Below are 23,593 nucleotides of genomic sequence, written 5' to 3'. Positions count from 1 at the left end.
ACGAGAAGAATATACATAGTAATTACATATTGTAGTCAAATTATATAATATTCTATTATATAACATCATGTACCCATCCTTGGTTCGTATTTTTAATAAATTTTAATTACTTTTCTTCATAAATAAAATTAGTGTTTAACGAACCTACGCTTTTACTAACAAATATTTTTTTTCTAATAAGAAAAGTTGGAATTATTTGCCTTTGAAAGAGAAAAATAAAATATAATAGTATAGTCTTAATTGTTGAGAATATTTTAGGGTAAATTTCGAATAATAATTTTGGTTAATGGAATGAACAAGATCTATTGTGGATCTTAGCAAATTATTACTAATGTAGTCGGAACTTCTTGGGTACTTGAAGTTTCGAGAAATATTTAATGTACGTTTGTGAATTGCGTTTGGAATTTATTTATTAAGAATATCATTTATATAATAATTCTCTGGAATGATATAATGCATCTGCATTTTTATCCAAGATTAAAAGCCAAGATAGGAGATCTCTCATGTCTTGGCTTTTTATCTTGGATAAAAATTCCTTCGAAGCGTCATGGTTGAATGTGAAAGCGATCCCGTAGCTCCCATGGAGAAATTCATGTTCAGTCAATTATTCCGGTACACTTGGCGCCGGTGAGTTCCATATCAAAAAACACATTTACATAATGTATGTAAATGTGTTTTTTCAGAGAGATCAAACAAAAAAATATATAAATAGATAATCATTGAGTTTCCTTGTCAAGATTTTTATGGTATTTGACCTTTTTCCAAAAACTACACACTTCCATGTTGTGAAATGCACTTAGTTCCGTCGTTCCTTATCATGATATCTCTCTCTTTCTTTTTGTCATATCAAATTATCGTCCCGTTAGATTATGAGATTATGGGAAAAGTGCATCTGTGTAATACGCTTCATTTTTCAGTCTTTTATAGCCCACCTTAGGATACGCGTTTAGCAGCACTTTAACTGTGGACCTAACTCGAAACGTTATAACTTTTTGGCTAAATTCTTAGGGTTTTAACAAAGTAATGGCTCATGTGTGACTTTATTAGAATGTGTACGTTTTTTTACGTATTTTTTTTTAAATGTCAATTTTTTTTTACGTTGTTTGTTTTATTTTTATTTGGGATTATAATTAGATTTATAATAATATCGTGCCTGCATTACATTTCATCCTGAATAAACTCAACCTTGTTCTTCTTACGTACGTAAATTATGAGAGAGATAAAAAAGAAAATCAAAATTACATCTTTGTTTTGTTTTTAAAAAACTTGAACCATAAAGTAATAGCGTAAAAATATAAAGATGATAATAATACTCCGCCGTATTGGCTGCACTGGTGACTGAAAAACTGGTTCATATTTTCACCCGTGGAGTCTGCATAACGATTCAACAGGAATATGCTGTTAGCATTCTTGTCTATTTAAGTATTCAAAGGATAGAATTCTTAAGCAAATAAAGTATATACGAATATGACAGAGTAATTACCTAATTATACCTATACTAAACACAAAAATAATTATTAAATTCACATTGAATTTTTGGTTTAAACAATATTTAAATCAAATTGAAAAGATATGCAAACAGATATTTCCGATAACGGTTGTTTTACTTTTACGTTTTTATTTGATGTTACATGAATTTGAACTCTCGGTTTATAAAATTAAGACTTAAATTATAGTATACCGAATACGTAATATATATTTAAAAAAATATTAAAAGTATCTGAGGTTTCTTATTATCGCTGTATGAAAACCAACAAATACATTTACAAAATTATACTTCTGGATAACCACGGACTGAAGGGGGTAATGAAGATGACGTCGTTCATTGCTAGTTGTCGCTGTAGTGGTTAAGAAGTGTCCACTATCCGACATAAAGGTCTGTTTATCACAGAATATTTTATGACAGAAATGGCTTGAAGTATTTCTGCCATATCTATTAAATAGTAGGTATAGCTGAAAGTCGATTTTCGCATCAATCTATTCCTTTGTTTACTTGCCTTAAGTAAGATACGCGGTTATATTTTATATTACAATTCAACATTAGCGTTGATATTGGCATACGTCTATCTCGTACTTTTAAAAAAAAAATAAAACACAATGATATGATGTCATATGTCAAGGAAAAAGATTGACCTGAGTGCACGTGATAATGACATTGTTTTGATATATTTATTACATTATTTTTATTCCTACAAGTAGCTTTTAATATAATTATATGCAAATACCATTTCTGATTTTCTCTGTTCTTTATCGCGTAACTTTAGAATTACGGTAAACAAGCCCACAGTATACACACGGAGTAATAAAAGTGTAAGCGCGACTTCGTGCTAAAGGGCATTTTACGATTTGAATACATACGGGATCGAATTACTTAAGACCTGTAATTATAAATGATAGTCACTAGTTACAAAAAATTAATCACAAATATGTAAGTAATATAAAGATTATAGAAGCATTGACCGTTTTTATTTTTATTTATTTTTTATTATTTTTGTTTTTATTTTTATTATGAACTATTCATGAAGATGAATATTTTATAAAAAAAATCAACAAAAACGATTTGAAAATTCAAAAGACTTTGAAATAAAACTAGTTTTTTTAACGGATTTAATCGCGTATATTAATTATTTTATTTTAACATCCCGACGTTTCGAGCACTTCTGTCACAGTCTGCCCGTGACCACGAACACTGCAAAGTGCTCGAAACGTCGGGATGTTAAAATAAAATAATTAATATACGCGATTAAATCCGTTAAAAAAACTAGTTTTATTTCAATGTGTAATAATCGCGAAAATCTAAGACAACATTATTCAAAAGACTTTCAATCGTACATCAATTTCGATGTTAAATATACTTACATATATACTTGTCACATTGGAATCGATCGAGTTATTTTATCCAGCAATCGTTAAGTTAAGTATTTTGAAAATATTTATATGAAAAATTTGTTCGTTCTCCCGCTCGGTGGTACGTTACGTCGTATATGTTTCGCTCACTCTGAAACGCAGTTGATGTGAACTAATGTTTCAAAGCTTTCAACTCCACCCCGGACAATGGCTCATTACAGCTGCAACCGCGATATATTGCCGTGCTAATGATTAAATATCTGAGTTAGTTCACAGTTTGAGCTGAAATGACCCACTGGATGGAAAGTTTGTTCAAAGACCGCGTTAAATTTGAACAAGCTATTCTTACTGGTTAATCAAATCTTATTGTCTAAAGATTTATCTTTGCGCCCATTAGTATGATTAATGTTACAGATTTTAGTGAGACTTTACTATACTGTATCTTAGATCTGTCAATACAATATAATATCATTTATCCTGAACAATTCAACAGTCTGGAAGTGGTCGCAGGAATTTTTCGCATGACGTCATGAGTAAACACCTACAAAGTAAATTTTGCAAGATCGTTCCAAAGAATAAGGGCGTCTGTTTACGTCAAAGCTTCACTCAATACAATAGCTTGGTTTTGGATCGTTTGGTCATTATAGGATTCGCATTGTTCTATATTTTAATTTGTATTGTATTATCGTCGTTCGAGTATATATATCATTGTATTAACACTGGGAGTATTACCATTTTCCTAACCTCAGGCTGCATTTTGAATGCGTTAGTTTAAGTTATTGTTTCTTGATATAAGATCCAATCGCTTTAATTGATCCGAAATTTGAACATGGAACTTCGAAATGCCACGGAGTTAGCAATTGGATCAACAAAGTACAGTGTAATAAATATGCAAGTGTAATTAAAGGTAACTAAACGTGTATAAAAACATCTGAAGTAAGTGAACCTCCAATTGACCTTGAATGATCGATAAATATCAAGTTGCCTGTATACATAATCTGATCAATTAGAATATATTAAAACAAAGCAAATAAACATCATCTGATACAACAATACTCCCTAGGAAAATTTATATAACATTGTACTTAAAAAAAAAAACAAAATTACACTCGAACACTCGAAGGAAACAATTATGATTTATTGTATCTATCAAAGTATTTCAAACCAAGAGCACCTTGTCGTTTTGCTACCTAAAATGTTCACGTTTTTGAAATATTTTTAAGGCGCTCTCTGGTCTGAAATAAGTGTTGACCTACTTTTTTAAATGTCTCCTCGTTTGCTTTTTTGAGTTTTTACGTCCCGGGCTATGTGTTTGCTGTTTATTCTCCTGGAGTCAATGCTCCTTTGAATTTAGAGGTACTAATATTTTTCCTTTCAAAATTTAATTTTAAAATTTTAGCAATGAGAGATTTGGGAATATGATTATTATAATAAAAAAAACTGTTAGCAAACGAAATCATATTTTATATAAAACAATATACAACAGTATAAATTACATAACGTTCTATATTAAAATGTTTACCGTTTTATAAATTAAACTTCAACGATTGGTTTTGCTCCTTCGATCAACCATGCAGTGCCACTGTTCGCCTTCTCAAACACATCGACTGCAGCTTTACCGACCGAGTCCACTTTCTGCCAGAGCTGCTTCTTCACAAACACACCGAAGTCCTTGCCTAAGCACTGATCATCCCATGTCTTGGGATCTGCTGTTAGTTTCGTTTCAGTAAATCCTGGGCAAATACCCAGGACCCTGATACCTGACCTGTTGAAATTATAGGCGTGTCCCAACGATTTCGTGAAGCCCATCACGGCAAACTTCGACGCTTGATATATCGGTAAATATTGATCAACTCTGAAACCGTAAATGGAGGCCAAGTTAATGATAGTACCTCCTTTGCCATTTCTGTCAGTTCTCATGTGCTCCCAAAACTTCATAGACCATTCAATCAAGGCCCAAACGTTGATATCAATTGTTTTCTTTCCGAGTTGATCATTTAATATTCCAGCGTTGTTTATTAGTACATCGACAGTTTTGTACGTTTCGATGATTTTGTTCGATACGGGTTCCAAATCTTTTGTGACATCACATTTCATGAATACAGCCCTGTTAGCCCCATGTTTAGTGCATAAGCTTTTCGCTGCTTCCGTTCCTTGTCTGTCATCGATATCTAGTAGGACGGTAACTTTGGCACCTTTTTGTAGATATCTATCGGCAATTTCATAACCGATACCGACCGCACCTCCGGTGATAACAACGACTTTATTTTTTAAATCTCTCGCCATGTTAACTTTACGCACTGCAATTTAAGATTGAGTTCTCATAACGGAAACCGGCTATAAATGTAGTTGATACAGTGCCAAAGGTCTTAATGCATTTATGTCAAGATAAATAAGCCGTGTTTATTTTAATCGCCGAGGCAATGTTTACTCATAACGTAACTATTTGTAAATACAACGCTGAACTGCGAATAGCAATTATTGCTAATTGTCTATGTTAACATAATAATGTAAATTTTATAAATCAGATGACCATACACGTCTATGCGTCTACAATGTTATTGGTTGTTGTGGTAAGATTTATTCAAGTTATTATTTTTAACTTCTAAAGTACAGTAGGCTGATATAATAGACCAGTTCATATTTGTATTTGTGTGACAACTTAGCACCATCCGAAGGTTAGTTTTATTAGTCAAAAGAATACAAAGCTCAACAATGTAGGTGCTTATCGTGGTTTTGCCCGCGACAATCATTACTCTTCCGCCCTCGTTGGTCGCACAGTGACGTTATGTAGTTCATAACCTTTCTTAATAAATGTCTTGCATAATGATTATTTTTCAAATCGTTCGGGAAAATCCCGCGTTAATAGCACGTTCAAATAAATAAACTGTTCATTATACAATTATAAATTATTATTGATTATATAAGTGATTTTGGTTATTTCGATGTTTACAAATATAGTAGTTTTTCTTTGCTTATAATAAATGATAAATTAAAAAAAAAAAATTTTTTTTTAATTTGAAGTAAGTGTCAACATATAATTATAGATAAATTTTACTCACGAAAACGCACTCCTCCGCGTTTGATTATCGGCTCGAGTTAAAAAAATAATATATTTAATTTGTATTTTTTTCGATGACTTTATTCTTACGTACACTTAAACATTTTGTTATCACGAGCGTTACTCATACTAATGCACGTCGATAATTTAACATGTGTAAAATTTTAATATACTACATTCCCTTTCCGGCTTCGCACGAATAAAATAGGGATCTACATAGAATGTTTATATGGCAAAACAAATATCTCAATTGTTTTAAGTGCCAAGCCATTGTAGCTCCCATGATGTGTGCTCCCATATTTAATAAGTCATGCTTTTATCCGACATCTTCAACAGTGAACATCATATTCAATCAACTGTTTAAGGCAAAACTTTGTTTGAACTATACACCTAAATCATATTCATGAATCACTCAATTCATGACCGGTCGTGGTCCATTGATGACTGTATGAAATCCATTCGGTTGTTTTTTAGTTTATTCCGATAAGATAGACTGAAAGACACCGCGGAGAAAAAATATTTTATAATATGTAGTGATACTGTTTATTTTAATTAAGGTAGCAACCGATGATAGACCAAGATCATTAAAATAAAATTAATTAATATATTAACATAAGATACAAGTTTGTTTTTCAAGAGTAACTGCGCAGTACATTCAAGAAAAGTAAACACTAATTTAATAGTTACTTTCGAAAACACAACACACGAAGACGAAATAATCCCTCATCCAGGTAAACTTTTATAAGTAATTTTAAATTGTCATGTTATAGAATTCATGATTTCAGTCGGAAGACGCTGAACAAAGGCTACATCCGAGAATCTCCACAACAGCCGGTCTTGTGCTACCCGCATCCAGTAGCTTTCCGCGACTGTGTCTACGCTGCGTTTTTCGTTTCGTGGTCGTCAATCGAGAACTTTAATCCGGCAAGAAACGCTATAGTTACTTTATAAATCAAACGTTGGAAATTTATATACATTTATATGATATTTTAATAACGTCCTACTCGCTGAAAGTCAGCTACAATGGCCTGACCCAAAAACAAGCCACCTGCAAGAGACATTGCAATACACAAGTACGTACGTAACCATATGTGCCATAGACTGGATATTTGACTCAGGATTGACGGATTTTCGTGCGTGAACTTTAATTTTTTTTGACTCAATTCGGATTTTTTTGAAATAATATGTAATTGGTGAGTTGTTACGGCTATTTTCAAGTCTAAGGTCGGAACTCGGAAAAGTACTCGGAACAGAAAACCCTCGGAAATAAATCCGAGTTCATGGTAGTTTTTGAGAAAATATTCAATGTTTCTTTATTGATTTTGAAATTGAATCTGAAACTTTGGGATCAGAAGTCTGACAAGCGATTATAATTGCAAGGCTTTTATACATATGTATAATCATATAAAGAAAATACTGGTGTATCGTTTTATTCAGATCGGACGGATTTGGAATGGACGTTGTTGATTGCAATCTGTCAGGAAGATTTATGAGAAAAAGTAATTTAGATAAATGCCAGGCGTCACTTTGAAAATACTTTGCAGACAGATGAAGATCATCCCAGAAAGGATTAAGACTCTATTTAACATTTAAAATATAAAAAGCGAAGACATCACGAACAACTTGATAAACGATAAAATAATAAGGCGTCTCAAACGACACTGAAATCAAATCGTTATATATAACTATCTATGTGAATAATATGTTTATATTTATAATGTACATAGTAAATAATACATCAAAAGTTATCTGTAATGTTTTGTCATCTTGATAGATACACTGTTATCTGATAAAAAAATGTGTGATTACACAGGAAAAATTTATATTAATTGATAACAGCAATATTTTAGTGAAGTCAACAAATCGAGTAATACTTTTGTTATATTTTGTAGAAACTGTATTATTTTTTTTGGAAAATGTCATTTTCTTACAAACGCATAAACTAATTTAAACTAGTGCGTACTAGTTATTACATTTTTTAAATCGCCAAATACGCAAAAGAGTACTTTGTAAACAGCCATGTACTAGTTGAAAAAGTTTACATTATTATTTCAGAGATAAATTTGTCTACAACCAAATAATTAAGGAACAACAATTAATGAAATTCTGTTATTTTTTATAAACCATAAAATTTTGTAATATTCTATATACAAGTACCTACCATATACTCTGCGACTGAGGGAAATGTCGTTTAGCAACCTTATTATGTCAGATAATATCTATTCTATGTGTATTTAGCATCTTGCATAAGAGCGTCATAGTATGAGTCCCAAACCTTCTCCTTAAAGGAGAGAAGACCAAAGCGGAAGAGTACGATTTGCGTATTTACATTACACTTATATTTAATCATTCCTAAAAGGAAGGCAACGCATCTGCAAACATCCCAATGTTGCAAATGTGTATGGGCGATGGCAGTCACTTTCTATCGACGAGCCTCCTGTCCGTTGGCCATTATTACCTTTAAAAAAAATCGGATTATTAGCTTGAGAGAATAGTGAGTACATGTGCAGACCATCATGCCCTACAATATCTCTTGCACAAAGTTTTCGTTGAGAAGTGATGCCGCGGGCAAAATCAGTAAACCTCATATGTATTAATCTCAAAGGGTGTGACAAGCGTAAATAATGATGTTACATAAGTCTCGATTATGTATATAATGATTATATTATTTGTCGGCTTCCACTGATAGACTTTCTGATCTTGAACTTGACGTCATACTTATAGCATGTTGCAATATTATTGAGCTCTGTAATAATGAAGGTTATCTCAACAAGAAATATTTCCGTTATGTAAGATCATACTATCGTAAGCTCATTACTGTAGTTCCTGAGGACATGTCTAGGCTGGTGGTTGGCTAGAGCAAGGTACTGGGTATCATCGATAAGTGTTTTACGAAGTCTTGCTGGTCAAAGGTGTCATAAAAGGATTCGTAAACACAGTTTGAAGGATATCTATCGGTGAGACGCGGAATAACATCGATGTAGTTGTACAGAAGTACGGTGATGAGATTCGAGAACGAGTATACGCTATGTATGCTATGGTAGACAACCAGGATAAGCTCGTCTTCTCTGTCCTCCAGACCTGGTGAGATATAATGTTAGGTCGGTCACTGTAACGGCCAATAAAAAAAAAGGGTATATTCAAATATAGTTAAGATCTATCATGATTATTACTTATATCGGAATTAAGAGGATTTATTACCAAATTAGGTACAATGTTTATTAAGAAAAAGTCTTTATTCTTCAGACGATTGATTTATTAAAGCATTTAAACAAATATCAAAAAATCATATTACACTATAAATATAATCTATTTACAGTCTCTATCATACACTTATCATAGGTCATATTTGTACTGTACCGATCATAAACTCTTAACTATAGCTATACACTATGAAAAAAACTGGTATCATAAAGTTATGATTCCCCCCTCCCCCTTTCGTGGTACCCCTCAAACTAATATAATCTACAATATGTAATTGTGTCCAATCAAATCATATCAAATACGTCAATTCAATATAGAAGCACTAACTTATTGATCTAAACTAAGCCTTATTTTTCTTTATATGTAACGAACTGTTACTATTATTTGCAAATGGTATGTAAATACATTATAATGACAGACAGCTCTGTACAGGAAGCCAAAATAATAGTAGCTATTAAATTTAGTCGTATAATATAAAACGTAAATTACTTGATAACAAGCGGCATTTGGGCTCCATCATCATTATGTTAAGTAAATATGAATAATATTAGTCCATTAATATAGAATTTTAATGCTAATTAATTTAGCTATTAACAAATTATACCATAAACTTAGCTTAGATATTAATAATCATCTCCTCAAAATAATATATATAATTTAGTGTGTTTATGACCTTCAGTCAAGTCGTTAAGGAGCTAAGCGATCACTGCCGAAATGTCACCATTTATATAAAAAAGACACCCTAAATAAGCTAACTATATTGGGTGATTTGTTAAAAATTAAAGTTCTTAAATTAAATTGTGGTCCCACGGTCCCGTACTAAGTGCTACCATAGCATAGCTACTACATTCAAGGATAATTCCTGACGAGGCAACTCTTTTTTTATGGCATAGGTTGGCGGACGATCCTATGAGCCACCTAATGGTAAGTGATCGCCACTGCACATAGACAATGGCGCTTTAAGAAATATTAACCTTTCCTTACATCGCCAATGCGCTACTAACCTTGGGAATGTTCCCTTGTGCCTGTACTTACACTGCCTCCCTCATCCTTCAAACCGGAACACAACAATACTGTTTGGCGGTAGAATATCTGATGAGTGGGTGGTACCTTTTTTTTTTTTCGCTGGAAAAACCCGTTACGCTTTTCCCCCGTGGAAGTGGGGGGTATGTGGGACTCGCCGGTGCCCAAGATGTTAGCGGCACACCGGAATACCCACTAAAAAACCAGCGGTACCCTCTCCGTCTCATCGGTAGGCGCCACGGGATCGCTTTCGCATACTACCGTGACGCCCTGACGGTCAGCCCACCTATGCGGGGGGAGAAGGTGCACGTAGCGTTGTTTCCTCCTCCCCGGTCTTCTTCGGCGGATCGGGTCTGCAGCAGCGTCCACCTCCCGCTCCCGTTCCGCTGCCTCCTTCTGCGACATAACGTTTTCGTAGAAGGAGCGCATTTCTGACCAGCACGCCTCGCTAGCGAGCATTGCGGAGTGGGTGGTACCTACTCAGACTAGCTTTTAAGCACGACAACGTAATCCGTACTTATAACTTCCGTTACGAAAAAAATAAAAAATATATAAATTCGAAATTGTATGATAGTATTTAAATACTCAAGTGAACATTTTTTTAAGACAAAACATGCTTTTCAGCTTGACACCTTTTTCGAAATTGTATGCTCGTACTTTAGTATTAAGGTTAATTTTTAAACCGCTCTTATAGTAAGTAAGTACATGAGTGTATATCCTGAAATTAATAACATTAGTTGTAAGACTTGTCATATAATAATAGTCTGTTCTCCCTCCTTATTAAATTATGTTGAAAGTAGGTTGTCCTGTTATTTTATTAAGAAACCTGAATCCACTTAAACCTTGTAATGGCACGCGATTGCTGGTGTAATCACTAAAAACTTTAATAATAGAGTCTACAATTCTCACCTTAGATTTGAGAGTTGAGTATTCTTCACGTGTCAATTACCTTTATGTCGCTGTTTCAAGAGTAACCTTTAAATAAAACAGGTTTGAATTATCTAATGACAAAAAAAGTTGTATATAAAGAGATTCTGTAGTATATTTAGTATCAGCATTGCACCCGTGCGAAACCGGGGCGGGTCGCTAATTATATAAATAAATATTAGTATATTATATGTATGAAAATAGAAGAGATCAATATTATTCGACCAATCACAAATATATAATAGGTAAAATTGAAACCTATAAATATTATACATATATAAGTATATAACATGCGGAGAAGGTATATAGGTCTATTCGTATGGGTCGTATTAGAAGGTCATTAACCTTACCGCCCTGACAGAGTAAGTTTGCGCAAACCATAAACATGGCTTACATTTTTATAAGATTTTTGTTTGTCGTTTGTTATCTAATTTTGTTTTTTCTGAGAACCAAGCAAATACTGGTAATCTAAATGTAACATTACTTAAGATATATATCTCCTAGATATGATGTAACAGTTAGCAGTTTCGTAACTATGTTCTTACGCTATTTATATAATTCGTTTAGATTTTTCATCATAGCATAGAAGCGGAACGAGTGGGCCGCCTAATAGCAAGTGGTTACTGCTAATAAACATTGGCTCTGCAGGAAATATTAACCATTTCTTACGTCGCCAATGCGGCACCATTGGTACGAATGTGAAAGTAGCTCTTGTTACGCTTTCCCGGTCAATACATCACAATACCTCGTCATGTTGCCGTCGCCTGTAACTGGAGACCTGGGTATTATTTTTGCCTAAGCTTTCGAAATGCAATTCAATGATGAAATACAGGTATTCTTATAGCCGTCACATGCGGTGATGATTTGTATTTTTAATCTTGTCTCTATATGATTTTTTATGTAACGTAAGTGAATTATAAAATCATATAATAAACCCCACTTCATAATTATCTTCTAGATAACACACTTAATACTTTTCCATGACATTGTAAATATTTTCATACGCTAAAACTATAAGTAGTTTTAAGGAAAATCTATTTTTTTTTTTAATTTGCGAGTTATATCGTTTACTTTATATCTTTGATATTTTGTATATGGTATAACTGCATTCTCGGTAGTAGTTATTATTGACATGATTATTCTTATTAATCTACTCGTTCGTATATCATTAACACAAATGAAGGTTATCGATTTGCACTTAGAACATTACACAGAAAGAAATAAGAGAAAAGCGTTCAAAAAAGTCTTGGTCACAACATTTGGTCGATTGAGAAATATGAATCAAAATTTATAGGGTTAACATAGTGAGAATATAAACGAAATATAAATAAAAAAACCACAACGATAAAAACGTTATATTTAATAAACATAAGACTCACTTGATTTCAAAATAAACTAATTGAAAAACACACATATACATAATACGTATAAAAACTCTTAAAAATCGTGTCTGAATATCTAACTTCACTGTTTATACTTAAATGTCTATCTTTTCAGCCGGTCTAGAACCTTCCACAAGCCAGGCAGTACCACTATCAGCTTTTCTGAATATTTCTACCGTACCATCACCGATATCTTTAGGATGCTGCCAATCATAAGATTTCACGTCTTCAAGGAATACGTCTAACGTTTCATCCTCCCATACATTTGGATTGTTAGCCATACTTGTAAATGTTAGTCCTGGACACAGCGTAATCACACGAACGCCCCCTTTTTTGAAGTTGGTCTCATGACCTAAGGATTTCGAGAATCCGAGTACCGCGTACTTTGAAGCGTGATAGAATGGTATGTAGGCTGTTATCCTGTAACCGAATACCGAAGACACGTTTATGATGGTACCACCTCGACCACCTTTGTCTAATCTCATGTTCTCGTAAAACTTCATCGTCCACTCCATCACGGCTATTGCATTTATATTCATCGTTTTCTTAATGTTTTTCTCATCTAGAACACCAGCGTTGTTGACAAGGATATCAACATATTTATGATTATTTATAATTTTTTCATATACTTCATTCAAATCACTTAAAACATTGCATTTGTAAAAAACCGCTCTATCGTCTCCGTATTTCTCTTTCAAAGTTTTCAATGATTCTTTTCCTTTCTCTTCATTTAAATCGAGGAGGATCGCTAATTTCGCTCCTTGTTCCAGAAAGCTATTCACCATAGCTAGTCCTAAGCCCTCCGCTGAGCCTGTTACAGCGACAATTTTTCCCATAACCTCTCGATCCATGTTGACCGTGTTAAAAGCAACAACGTACTGATTTGAAACGTGAGTAAACTTTTTTTATATACGCTATCAACCGTGGCACTTTAGTTTGTGATAAAAGCCATCATCGTATTTTTTGTGGTCCTTGTCGAGTTTATAGTTTTAATGTTCCTTTTTAGTTAATCCTATTAGTTGTAAAAACCAATATTACGTGAATGCAAGTATAATAAATGTATTTATATCAAACGAATAGTGTAAATACTATTTTAGTTTTGGTAACGTATAACATACTTAAAGTACAAGCTATTTATGTAAGCTGTTAGATAAATAAACAAATAATATGAGGCTTAAAATTTGAAATAATAATATATTCCATTACATTAAGTAAATTAAATTATTAAAATTTAAATAATTAAATTACAAATATTTATTTAAAAAATTATTTCAATGTATAGAGTAATTTATAAAAAAAGGTATTTTTGTACGAGATAATGTAGCAGTTTTCGGCAATTCTATTAATATTATTTATAACTTTATGAGTAATCTGAGATTAAGAAATTCATTTAAAAAATGAATGCCATGTAATGAGAAATAATTTAGCAAATGATAATATAGAAAAAAAAAAGATTTATATATAATTTTATCTGAAAGTAGTTTAGTGCTAACAAAACTTTAACGTTTGATTTGTTCATATCCTAAATCTGAAATTATTTTTGAGGCCTAACATGTAAAGGCCTAATATATATTTAGTAAGAGAGAGACTAAGCGATTGTTTGCGTCAAGATTCATTTGTGCTTAAGGGTATGTATCTTACATGCTTAAGTGTATCTTACATGCATATATGTCAAATGAGGAAAAACTTGAGAAAAAATATATGTTAACCTACATTATACAGCATTATTTCTTCTCTAATAATATTTAAAAAAATCAGAACTGATAGAAATTAATATGAAAAGTACAGTCTGAATTCATAATTATTTGCTTTTTTCCCTTGACTGTCTGTCACGAGATTTTTCATTTACATTGGAACATTAAGTAGCCTATTACTAAGGGAAAGGGAAGGAAGGGTTTATTTTTGCAAAACATATTTTATAAAAAAATTAAAGATATTTTAACGTAATCGATACTCACAAATCGAGATGCAACCCCTTTTAAATCCGCGCACAGCGTGACGTTTTGCTGAACGGACTTGTGGCCGCAATTATAGGACACAAGGGATGTGAAGTGTCAGATGTCAGGTGTCATGTCAGGTGTCAGTAACACCGTTCGTCATCGGAGTATTTCTACTTACTTACGTACTTAGTAGCTTGCATTTTTGAACCGTTTCATTTCTTTCTTATGGAATTTCATAGTTTCACTCGCAAAATTTACATGCCAACAGTTGTACATATATTTGTACAGTATGTTTTAAAAAAAAGAAGTACATAATTAATAATGATAAGAATAATCGTATACTTACTGGGAACATTGTGTATTTAGGTGACTATTAAAAAAAATGTCTTTCCGTATTTCATCAGTAGCTGACGTGCAAATATTAAAATAAAGTTGAAAAATAAAATAAATTAACATGTTATACAGTAAAATTGTGAATTATGAATTCAATACATATCCAAATATAACTATTTAAAAAAATAGAATTATCAACAATTATGATTCTATTATACAAATAATAACAACGCAGATGATATACATAATTAAAAAGCGTGAAGCTAATACTTGGTAATTTTTAGGCATTATATATTATACGTAAATGTTTTTAACTAACAAAATGTATAGTCAAATGTTCAAAAAGAGTATTTACGGTTTTTCTTGTTTGTCGGTTCTTCTCGGTATAATGTAGCTTAAGTTTTAATATATTATAGTTCCGTGAAATGACGCCATATACTTAAATAAGTATATTTTAATTTTGATTTTATCATTAGCCGATTTAAGAAAAAATTGCAATATGGTTTCGAAACTGAAATTCTGAAAAATAAGACAAGTTTTTTTTTTTTTATGGTATAGGGGGCACACGATCAGGAGGCTCATCTGATGGAAAGTGATTACCACCGCCCATGGACATCTGCAACACCAGGGGGGTTACAGGTGCGTTGCCGGCCTTTAAGAAATAAGTACGCTCTTTTCTTGAAGGTTCCCAAGTCGTATCGGTTCGGATTATAGTTATTTTATTAATATTAAAGGTTTACCTAACTATTACAATTGACGTTATTGTTACAATATTTTTTTATCTTTGTGACCGTAGTCGGTCGGTCATTGCGATAAGTGTGAAGTGTTTTAATAACAGTGAAATCAATAATAACAAAAATATTAAAAGAAAGTATAACACAGAAGCAATATAAATAATAATTACTATTTATTTAATAAAATAACAGATTATGATTCAACCATTTAATAATAAATCAAATAACTTTAACACAGTTTCCATCTCAAGATTTCTGTACTCTAATATCATTCCAGTAGTATCCAGTAATCATTTTCTAACAATGTTGTTTTAATTATTTAATTAATTAAATATATACACTATTGTGCAAAATAAGTATATTAAATATCATTCCTTATGATAATCGGCCATCTTTAGGATAAGGTTTTAACTATGGGACAAAGTATTATTGATATTAAGAAACAATACATACCTACTAGTAATACTGATAGAAACTGATAAAATCCTTTAAAGTGTATTTCTGTCCAGTTGCTTAGTAAAAATAAATATTATGAGCATTTTTGTTTTTCGTATTCAACCAACGTAACCTTCCACGCCTCATACTTCAAACAAATAATCGATTAACTTAGAAACATTAAATTCCGGACTCGAATATATGTCGTCGCTGTTTGATTACTTATTATTCTTAGTAACTTATACTTTGATGTACCATAGCGAGTAATTGTCCTTGATAATCGTCGAATGGAAGCCATAATAAGTTCTGTCTATAAAGTTAATTATTCTATATGCATGCAACGGTCATGCTCTGAAATGTAATTATTGATATTTTGCTGTTAGTAAGCAGCTTCGCTAGACACAGAATATGTTCACTGATAAATTATAAAACCATGTTTTTTATTAAGTTATTTGCAGTCTAAACATGTTTGACCTTCTGAATATTTTTACATTTTAAGAATTAAATTTATGTACCTTACATACAAAGTACTTAATTTAAAAAGTGATTGTAATTATGACTGCGTGGTTGAATTGCAATTTCCCATTCTATTTGTGAAAAAGGAACCAGACGGAGGTCTGGTTACAGGAGTGTTACTAACCTCCACTGATCTTACCGCTGTTTTTGTCTCACTTCTGATGTAAGCGACATAAACGTATCGCCTAATCGAAGAGAAAAAGAGAAGTATAAATAACTTCTAGAAAACAGGCTTGCTTACGTTTAAAAATAACTGGTAAAAGCAACTCTATTATTATTATTTTTAGAATGTTATTAAAACTCAACAAAATTTGAAACGATCTGATGGTTTCAGTGTCGTGACATATATTTGTCATTATATATAATGTGACAAAAAGTCTAGCCTGTAAATATTATACTTTTGGACAAAACAAAGACCTATTTATTATGTTGAGGGAAAGTTTAATCTAATCAATTATCCATGCTTTACCTACGCTGCTCCATTGTCGTTTGGTGAAAGTTTTCGTACAATGTTTGCCTACACAACAGATTCCGAAATGCAAAATATAAATTCAGCGGTTCAAAATCCGCCTACAATAAATGTACATACAATAAAATGAAAATAAAACAAGACGCTAAAGACGCTATTTTTTTTTGCGTAAACTAAAATTCGAAATTGGCCTAAAAAATGAACATCTGGCCGTACTAACTGTACTAACACATAAATGACTAGCATAATACGACCACAAATTAACCCACGTCCTACACATCACAGTAGTTCCATAAAAATCTTAGATGTTAATTCATGTTTGACCATGAGGTTAGAACCACATTTCCAACGAGTAAATAGAGAAACTTATTCTTAGATCTGTCAGACTACTGGCAATATGTTTAAAACATTAGCAGTCTAGGCATTGGATATATGCCAGAATTCGTGAACTGCATCGTTTTAGGTTAGGCAAGTAGAGGATGTTTTCACAGTTAACATTTGATAAATTTAAAGCTTATATTAAAATAGAAATTAAAATATTTGGAGGAGGAAAAACGGAAATATTATTATAAAGTAATTATTAGCTACATTTCATATATAAGTGTTACATGGAAACTTGTAATTTAATTAATAAATATTTTGTTCGTTTTGACTAACATCCGGGATTCTTTTAATCAATTAAATGACACTGTAAGTGCGTAAAAGATTGTATCGAACAATTGTGGTATTAATATTATTAATATTCATATATATAGTATTAATATTCGAGTGGTAGTGCCACACTGCATACCTTCGGGTTGCAGCCGAATGGGACGGTACGCCCGGGAAAGTACCACTCTCTCACTTAAAACCGGCGTAAAGTGGTAAGCTATGCTACCGCGTTTCGTCTGGTATGTGAGAGGCCCGATCTCCCCCCCCAAACATGATGGTTGTGCAGAATTTGGTTATATTACCCCAGGAGGGTACCATCAGCGACTGCGGTGGAGAATCCCTCTCTGGGTATCCATGCACAGGACGTACACCACCTGAGCAGGGATGCCCAGGCTGCCCTCCGAATTCTGGGGCGGGGGCAATTTGCGCTCGCCACTGTTCGGGGGTACTTATTCCTTAAAGGCCGGCAACGCACCTGCAACCTCCCTGATGTTTCAGGTGTCCATGGGCGGTGGTAATCACTTTCCATCAGGTGAGCCTCCTGCTCGTTTGCCCCCTATAACAAAAATAAAATAAAAAAATAATGTACAATAAGAGGAGGGCGAGATGCAACGGGTATAATGTTTACAAAAAAGATTTTGGACACTGCAAGGCATAAGATGCTATAACTATTGTAACTATGGATTGTATCTATGCGCAGATCGACATTGGTTAATCACGGATCAGCATTTATAATTCTTAACCTAAACGTAGATTATATCTTGTAATGTGAACTCATTAAGTCTGCCTTAGTACTAGAGTATATCTCTGTAATTTCTTGTAATCTCAGTCGCAACCACTGCAGATCAGCGTAACGTACTTATTGTCATTACAACGCTTTATATTTTCTTTAGAATAAATTATTAGTGATAAGTGACAAATATCGTTTATGTTACTAAATAATATTTTTTGCTTTAAACTATGTTTTAGTATATATTTTATTCATAATTAACATGAAAATGAAAAAGGTCATGTAACGGAACATCGATTGCATAAATATTCGCCAAAATGGGAACGTCTCCCTTGAGAACAGTTCCGAACTATGTGCTCCAAATATCTTATAATATTCTGGACTTTACTAAATATATACTTACATAAAGACGTTATAAAAAGTACCTCGCCTAATTTCTGGTTAGCTTATTTGACTTCCTCGTTGGTCTATATGTAAGGCCAAGGATCTAATTCTGGGTTCAAATTCCAGACAAAGCCGAAACGTTTTTAGATTTTCTGTCGACATATTCTCAGCAATGTCCCGGAGTATGGAAGCTGGGGTATTGGTATCTCATGCCTCTGAACTCTGAACTCTTTTCGGTCGTGACGTATTTGCCGTCCTATCGGATTATAAGAGTTAAGGAATGAAAAGTGCACGTGTGTTGGCTCACACTTGTGCACTATAATATAACCTGGGTAACTGGTTGATCTCGCTCGAGATTGATTTCCATGACTGAAATCGAAATCATTTATAATATTTTCCTACGCAGACATGCACCAGTTTGTGTCTCCAGTTTCAATCATACCGTTATTTATTATACAAGATAAGTACAAATAAATTTAAAAATATATCCTTATTTTAATATATATTATGGTTTTTCTAGCATTAAAATCGGTGTATTAAACTTGTAAAATAAATCCCTGTCAGATCTCGTTCATTTTTCATTTATAATTAAATTTAAAATTCGGTTTTGGTACAACAAACGACGTTCTTTCGTTATCGGATAGACAATATTTTAAATAATCATTAAAATGGATACAGAATTAAAACGTGACGGTCGAGATTTTCTTCTCATATCCAGAATCCAATAATATTTCATGTTGCGCTAAAAACACATTATACTGTAAGGGAGAATAAGGGCGTGTTAAGTGTGAGACAGTTTTCCTATTAATAAGGTATGTACGGTAAAAGATCTCACCTCTAGATTTCAGCTTGAAATCATAAAAGTACCGCATAATTTTCATGTACTTAATTTGTAATTCATCTTGTACTTTAGTTAGTTTCACAATACATCGTCAGGAAACCTGCATTTTTTACATTACTTAACAGCCTGTAATTTCCCAGTGCTGGGCTAAGGCCTCCTCTCCCTTCGAGGAGAATGTTTGGAGCATATTCCACCACGCTGCTCCAATGCGGCATGGTGGATTCCAATGCGATTTGGTGGATAAAAAACTACATTTGTCGATAAAATTTTCCATACGTACTAAGCTCTATAAGTCTTCAAATTCTACTCTAGCGCAGTTTCTCGTACAGTTTTTTGTGTATATTGGAAAAAAATAAGGATATATGATGTATGATATGTTTTAACCTAAGCTAAAATTTAATCTAAATGAGTTTAAGTTTTGCTTATAATAAAGATAATATTGTAAAATTGTTTACCAGTAACAATAATAGTGGTGCTAAATACATCCCCATTTAAAAACAAATCAGATAAACCAATACCATCAATAAAAAAGATACAATTTAAAACGAATTTCATTTAAAATCTTCCACCAACGTTATCAGAGTTGGCGTGTCAGATCCACCGCCAACCTCGCGTCAGATGATGTTGATAAATGGGAGTAATCCTCGGTAATCTCCGTTGGAGCAATTTTTCACCTTACCCGTAAACCCGTAATGCGTGTTGACTCATTAATATAAATCGTGCCGTTATTTAATGCTAGCTAAGAATCTAATTCAGAATCTGTAAACGTCTGTAATATAATATTACATTTGAGTCGTTAATTTACTTGCCTGTTTCGGTTTATGAGTTACTTATTTGCCTTGCCCAAATAGTTGAAGGCTAGAGTTGCATGAAATTTACGGCGCAAATAATTGTCTATGTTATACAAATATACTCGTATGTGCTACCACTGTACTGTGTACCGAGACCATTTTTTAATAATATCATTTAATAGCTTGGTCATTTCTAAAGTTTTTATCGGCGACTTTATATAATATACAAAACATTCTATAAATAATTTTAATAATTATTTTATTTAAAACTACCGACATACGTTTCACAGGGATGTAATTTGTTAATAAAGAAATGGGGTACTGTGTTACGTAATAGAAAATATGAAGGAGTTTTATTTATTTATAGCGTTTATTTTTTAATTTTTTAAGTGTCTCATGTATACATAAAAATATATAATATTAAATATGGTTTGAATCATAGTCCTATTGTGAAACATAGATCAAAATTTCGTCATGGGTTTTAGATTCGAATTCGGATAATTTTTCAAGGATATAGTAATTTTATTGTTGCAGCCTAAATCGAACTGAACGATTTTTTTATGGTTTCACGTAATTTGAAATTGATAATATTTTCAATCGTGTAAGAGACTGTTTTTATCTATATTGAATGACCAAGGAAACTGAAATATTTATCTGTAGGATTAATAATATATATAGGATAAAATAGGTATATAATTTTACTAATCTATGGGAGATAAAAAATATATTGTGAGCGTAACTTAGAAAATAGACAAATGATATCGAGGACTTTTCTGTAGGCCTTTTTATGATGTACATTTTTAGGTAAATTGTTTCGAAGTATCCCCTAAGGCTTAGCCAGCGTTAGCCATGTACGCGTATGAAAACATATTTTTTTTAACAAAACGCCGTGGTTATATTTGACCGCAACTTATAAAGTTATAAGATTAAACCTAATTAATATAATATTAATAAATAATTTGTCTGAATTTAAAGAAAAAAAAAATTTAATATAGTAGGTAAACTGTTAAAGATTAAATTTAATTATTAATATTATCCTGTATAGCGTAAAAATACGATCGAAACATCTTTTGTTATAAAAATAATGTTAAGCCAAAATGAATCTCATCTCTCTGAAATATGGATTAAATTTTCGATTCTAAATCAAGATACTTTTTCTTATATTTAATATTAATTTCGGACGAAAATCGAGTGAAAGGAACCTTAAGATATTATTTACGAAAATATTATTTTACAAACATAAAAAAAAACGTAGCTTTCATTATTATATTATCAGTTGAATACACAAAATAAAGTCTGAATTTATTATACGAAATTATAATTTATAAGAAACCTAAGAACTGATAATTTGTTTCAAAGTTTAAGATAATTCCAATTCGTTTTATGATTGGATTACTATACACATCAGCGATATTAGCTTGTAACCGCTTCATTATTTTGTACACGTTTTATAACCAAAGGCGAATGTAAAGTTTGTTAAATATTAATAAAGTTTACATTCCAGTTTTTATGGCAATATCTACCAAAATGTCGTAAACTCTACCGTACGGTAGTTGTACGCGCCTCTTGAGTGCTATTTTACGTAATAATGCCTCGTAAACCCGCACGAAGTTGTCCATTTAAACCATGAATATAAGGCTGTATGATTTAATCATAAATATATTATTAAAATTAATTTATTTTGGATTATTCTATATACCTATTTAAATAGTAAGTCTATAAAGTTATCGAAAACACTGATCGTAGATGTATTTCTTAGTCATAAAAAGTCAGTTTCAAATATTAACTCCGACTAATCCTTAAAAGACAATTAACGAGCATTTTTCATGTTGTTTTTTTTCTCAATAAAGGGTGGAAGTTTCGGTAGGAGATTTATTGATAGTGGAATGTCAGATAAAACGAACTAAGAGAGACTAGACCATTGTGCTAGCCCTTATGGGTAGTATCACCATCATATATTCTACCGCTAAATAGCAATACTTAAGTTTGTTGTGTTCTGGTTTGGAGGGTGTGTGTAATTAACAGGCTTATAAGATATACATTTTAGTTCCCAAATTTGGTGGGTCATTGCTGATAAGAGGAATGATTTTTGTATCTTGCAATACCAATGTGTATTGGCAGTGGTAACCATCGGTAAATTTGACAGCTCACTTGACTATTAGAAATAAAAAAATGCAACACCAAACTTGAAAAACGAGAATATGTTTTTTCTCTTGAACCTGGAGTTAGACTGCCTGAATACAATATTACTAAGAATTGCTGCTTGGCGGCAGAATATATGATGAATGGGTGGTACCTACCCAGACAGTCTTGCACAGAGCCCTACCACCAATTATGTTTATTTCCGATTTGCTTTCAACTCCGACTACGACGTTAAATGATTACACACAAATTAAACAGGAAAAAAAAATTAAGTGCTTCTTGCCTGTGAACTTCGATCTGTACCTAATCTATGCTTTATTGTCTTAAACTTCAGGTATGCGTGAGAGTGCAGACAAATAGCAAACCACCTGATAGTTCTGTGAAACTAGATTTGAAAAAAATGTGATGCTTAAAGAACAATGGCTTAGTGGTAGGTAGCGTACTGGAGTTACCGTACTTCTTATCCTTAAAAACATAGGTATTCTGCGAATGGTTATCAGTATAAAATTCATCATTTATTGTGATAGAAGCACCAATTCACGGATATCAATCATATTATACTGATAACCAATTAAAACTTTTGAATTTATAGAGCATTTCAATAACGTTTGATTTCAAGTTATCGATAAAAGATAAATAATAATGATAAATATATATTGTGTACAAACATCGGCTTAAAAAAATTAATCTTCAAAAAATAGACTCGCGTTTTTTCTATTGTTTACTAGTTTATTAACCTTCATATTTTTTTGGTTAAAACATTTTATAAGAAAAAATGTCAAGGATTTTTTCATTTAAAATAAAAAAATTATATAATTTTTTAATTGTTTATTTAGTAATTGTTATAATAATAATATTATACCAGGCTATCATAAATTATAAAAAGATCGCTTCGCTTAGGCGACGTTACAGCGATACGTCAACGTTATCGAATGCTTGATTGCTGTAATCGAAAATTGATACATACCAATGTACCTATAGTCTATATTGCGCTCATGACTGCCTGGTACTCTGAAAGTCAAAGGATTGCTTTAAAGTATGTCAAGTATGTTTTCGTAATTATGTTGTTTACAAATAAACATATATCCACAACTTTATTTAATGAAATTCTGGATATTGGATTAACAAAATAAAACTCATTTTCAGTAGCTATTTTTATTTTATTTGTAAATAAAAATAGCAA

The 23,593-nt window shown here is 32.2% G+C and overlaps 2 protein-coding genes across 2 annotated transcripts; both read right to left on the bottom strand.

Annotated features, from left to right (window-relative positions):
• Positions 1-4,290: 4,290 nt before the first annotated feature.
• On the bottom strand, positions 4,291-5,198 carry LOC125065786 (15-hydroxyprostaglandin dehydrogenase [NAD(+)]-like). Its single transcript, XM_047673607.1, has one exon. It carries the CDS (start codon positions 5,131-5,133, stop codon positions 4,381-4,383), a length of 753 nt encoding a protein of 250 aa, XP_047529563.1. The 5' UTR covers positions 5,134-5,198; the 3' UTR covers positions 4,291-4,380.
• A 7,205-nt stretch (positions 5,199-12,403) lies between these two features.
• Positions 12,404-13,333, bottom strand: LOC125065707 (15-hydroxyprostaglandin dehydrogenase [NAD(+)]-like). Its single transcript, XM_047673481.1, has one exon. It carries the CDS (start codon positions 13,293-13,295, stop codon positions 12,540-12,542), a length of 756 nt encoding a protein of 251 aa, XP_047529437.1. The 5' UTR covers positions 13,296-13,333; the 3' UTR covers positions 12,404-12,539.
• Between the last annotated feature and the right edge of the window lie 10,260 nt (positions 13,334-23,593).

Source organism: Vanessa atalanta, chromosome 8 (genome assembly GCF_905147765.1).
Source record: "Vanessa atalanta chromosome 8, ilVanAtal1.2, whole genome shotgun sequence".
Classification (NCBI taxonomy): domain Eukaryota; kingdom Metazoa; phylum Arthropoda; class Insecta; order Lepidoptera; family Nymphalidae; genus Vanessa; species Vanessa atalanta.
Note: the sequence above shows the minus strand (reverse complement) of the source record. Positions and strands in the feature narration are given on the sequence as shown.

Coding starts and splice junctions, on each gene's coding strand:
- LOC125065786 (XM_047673607.1), bottom strand. CDS start 5,133: ATGGCGAGAGATTTAAAAAATAAAGTCGTTGTTATCACCGGAGGTGCG.
- LOC125065707 (XM_047673481.1), bottom strand. CDS start 13,295: ATGGATCGAGAGGTTATGGGAAAAATTGTCGCTGTAACAGGCTCAGCG.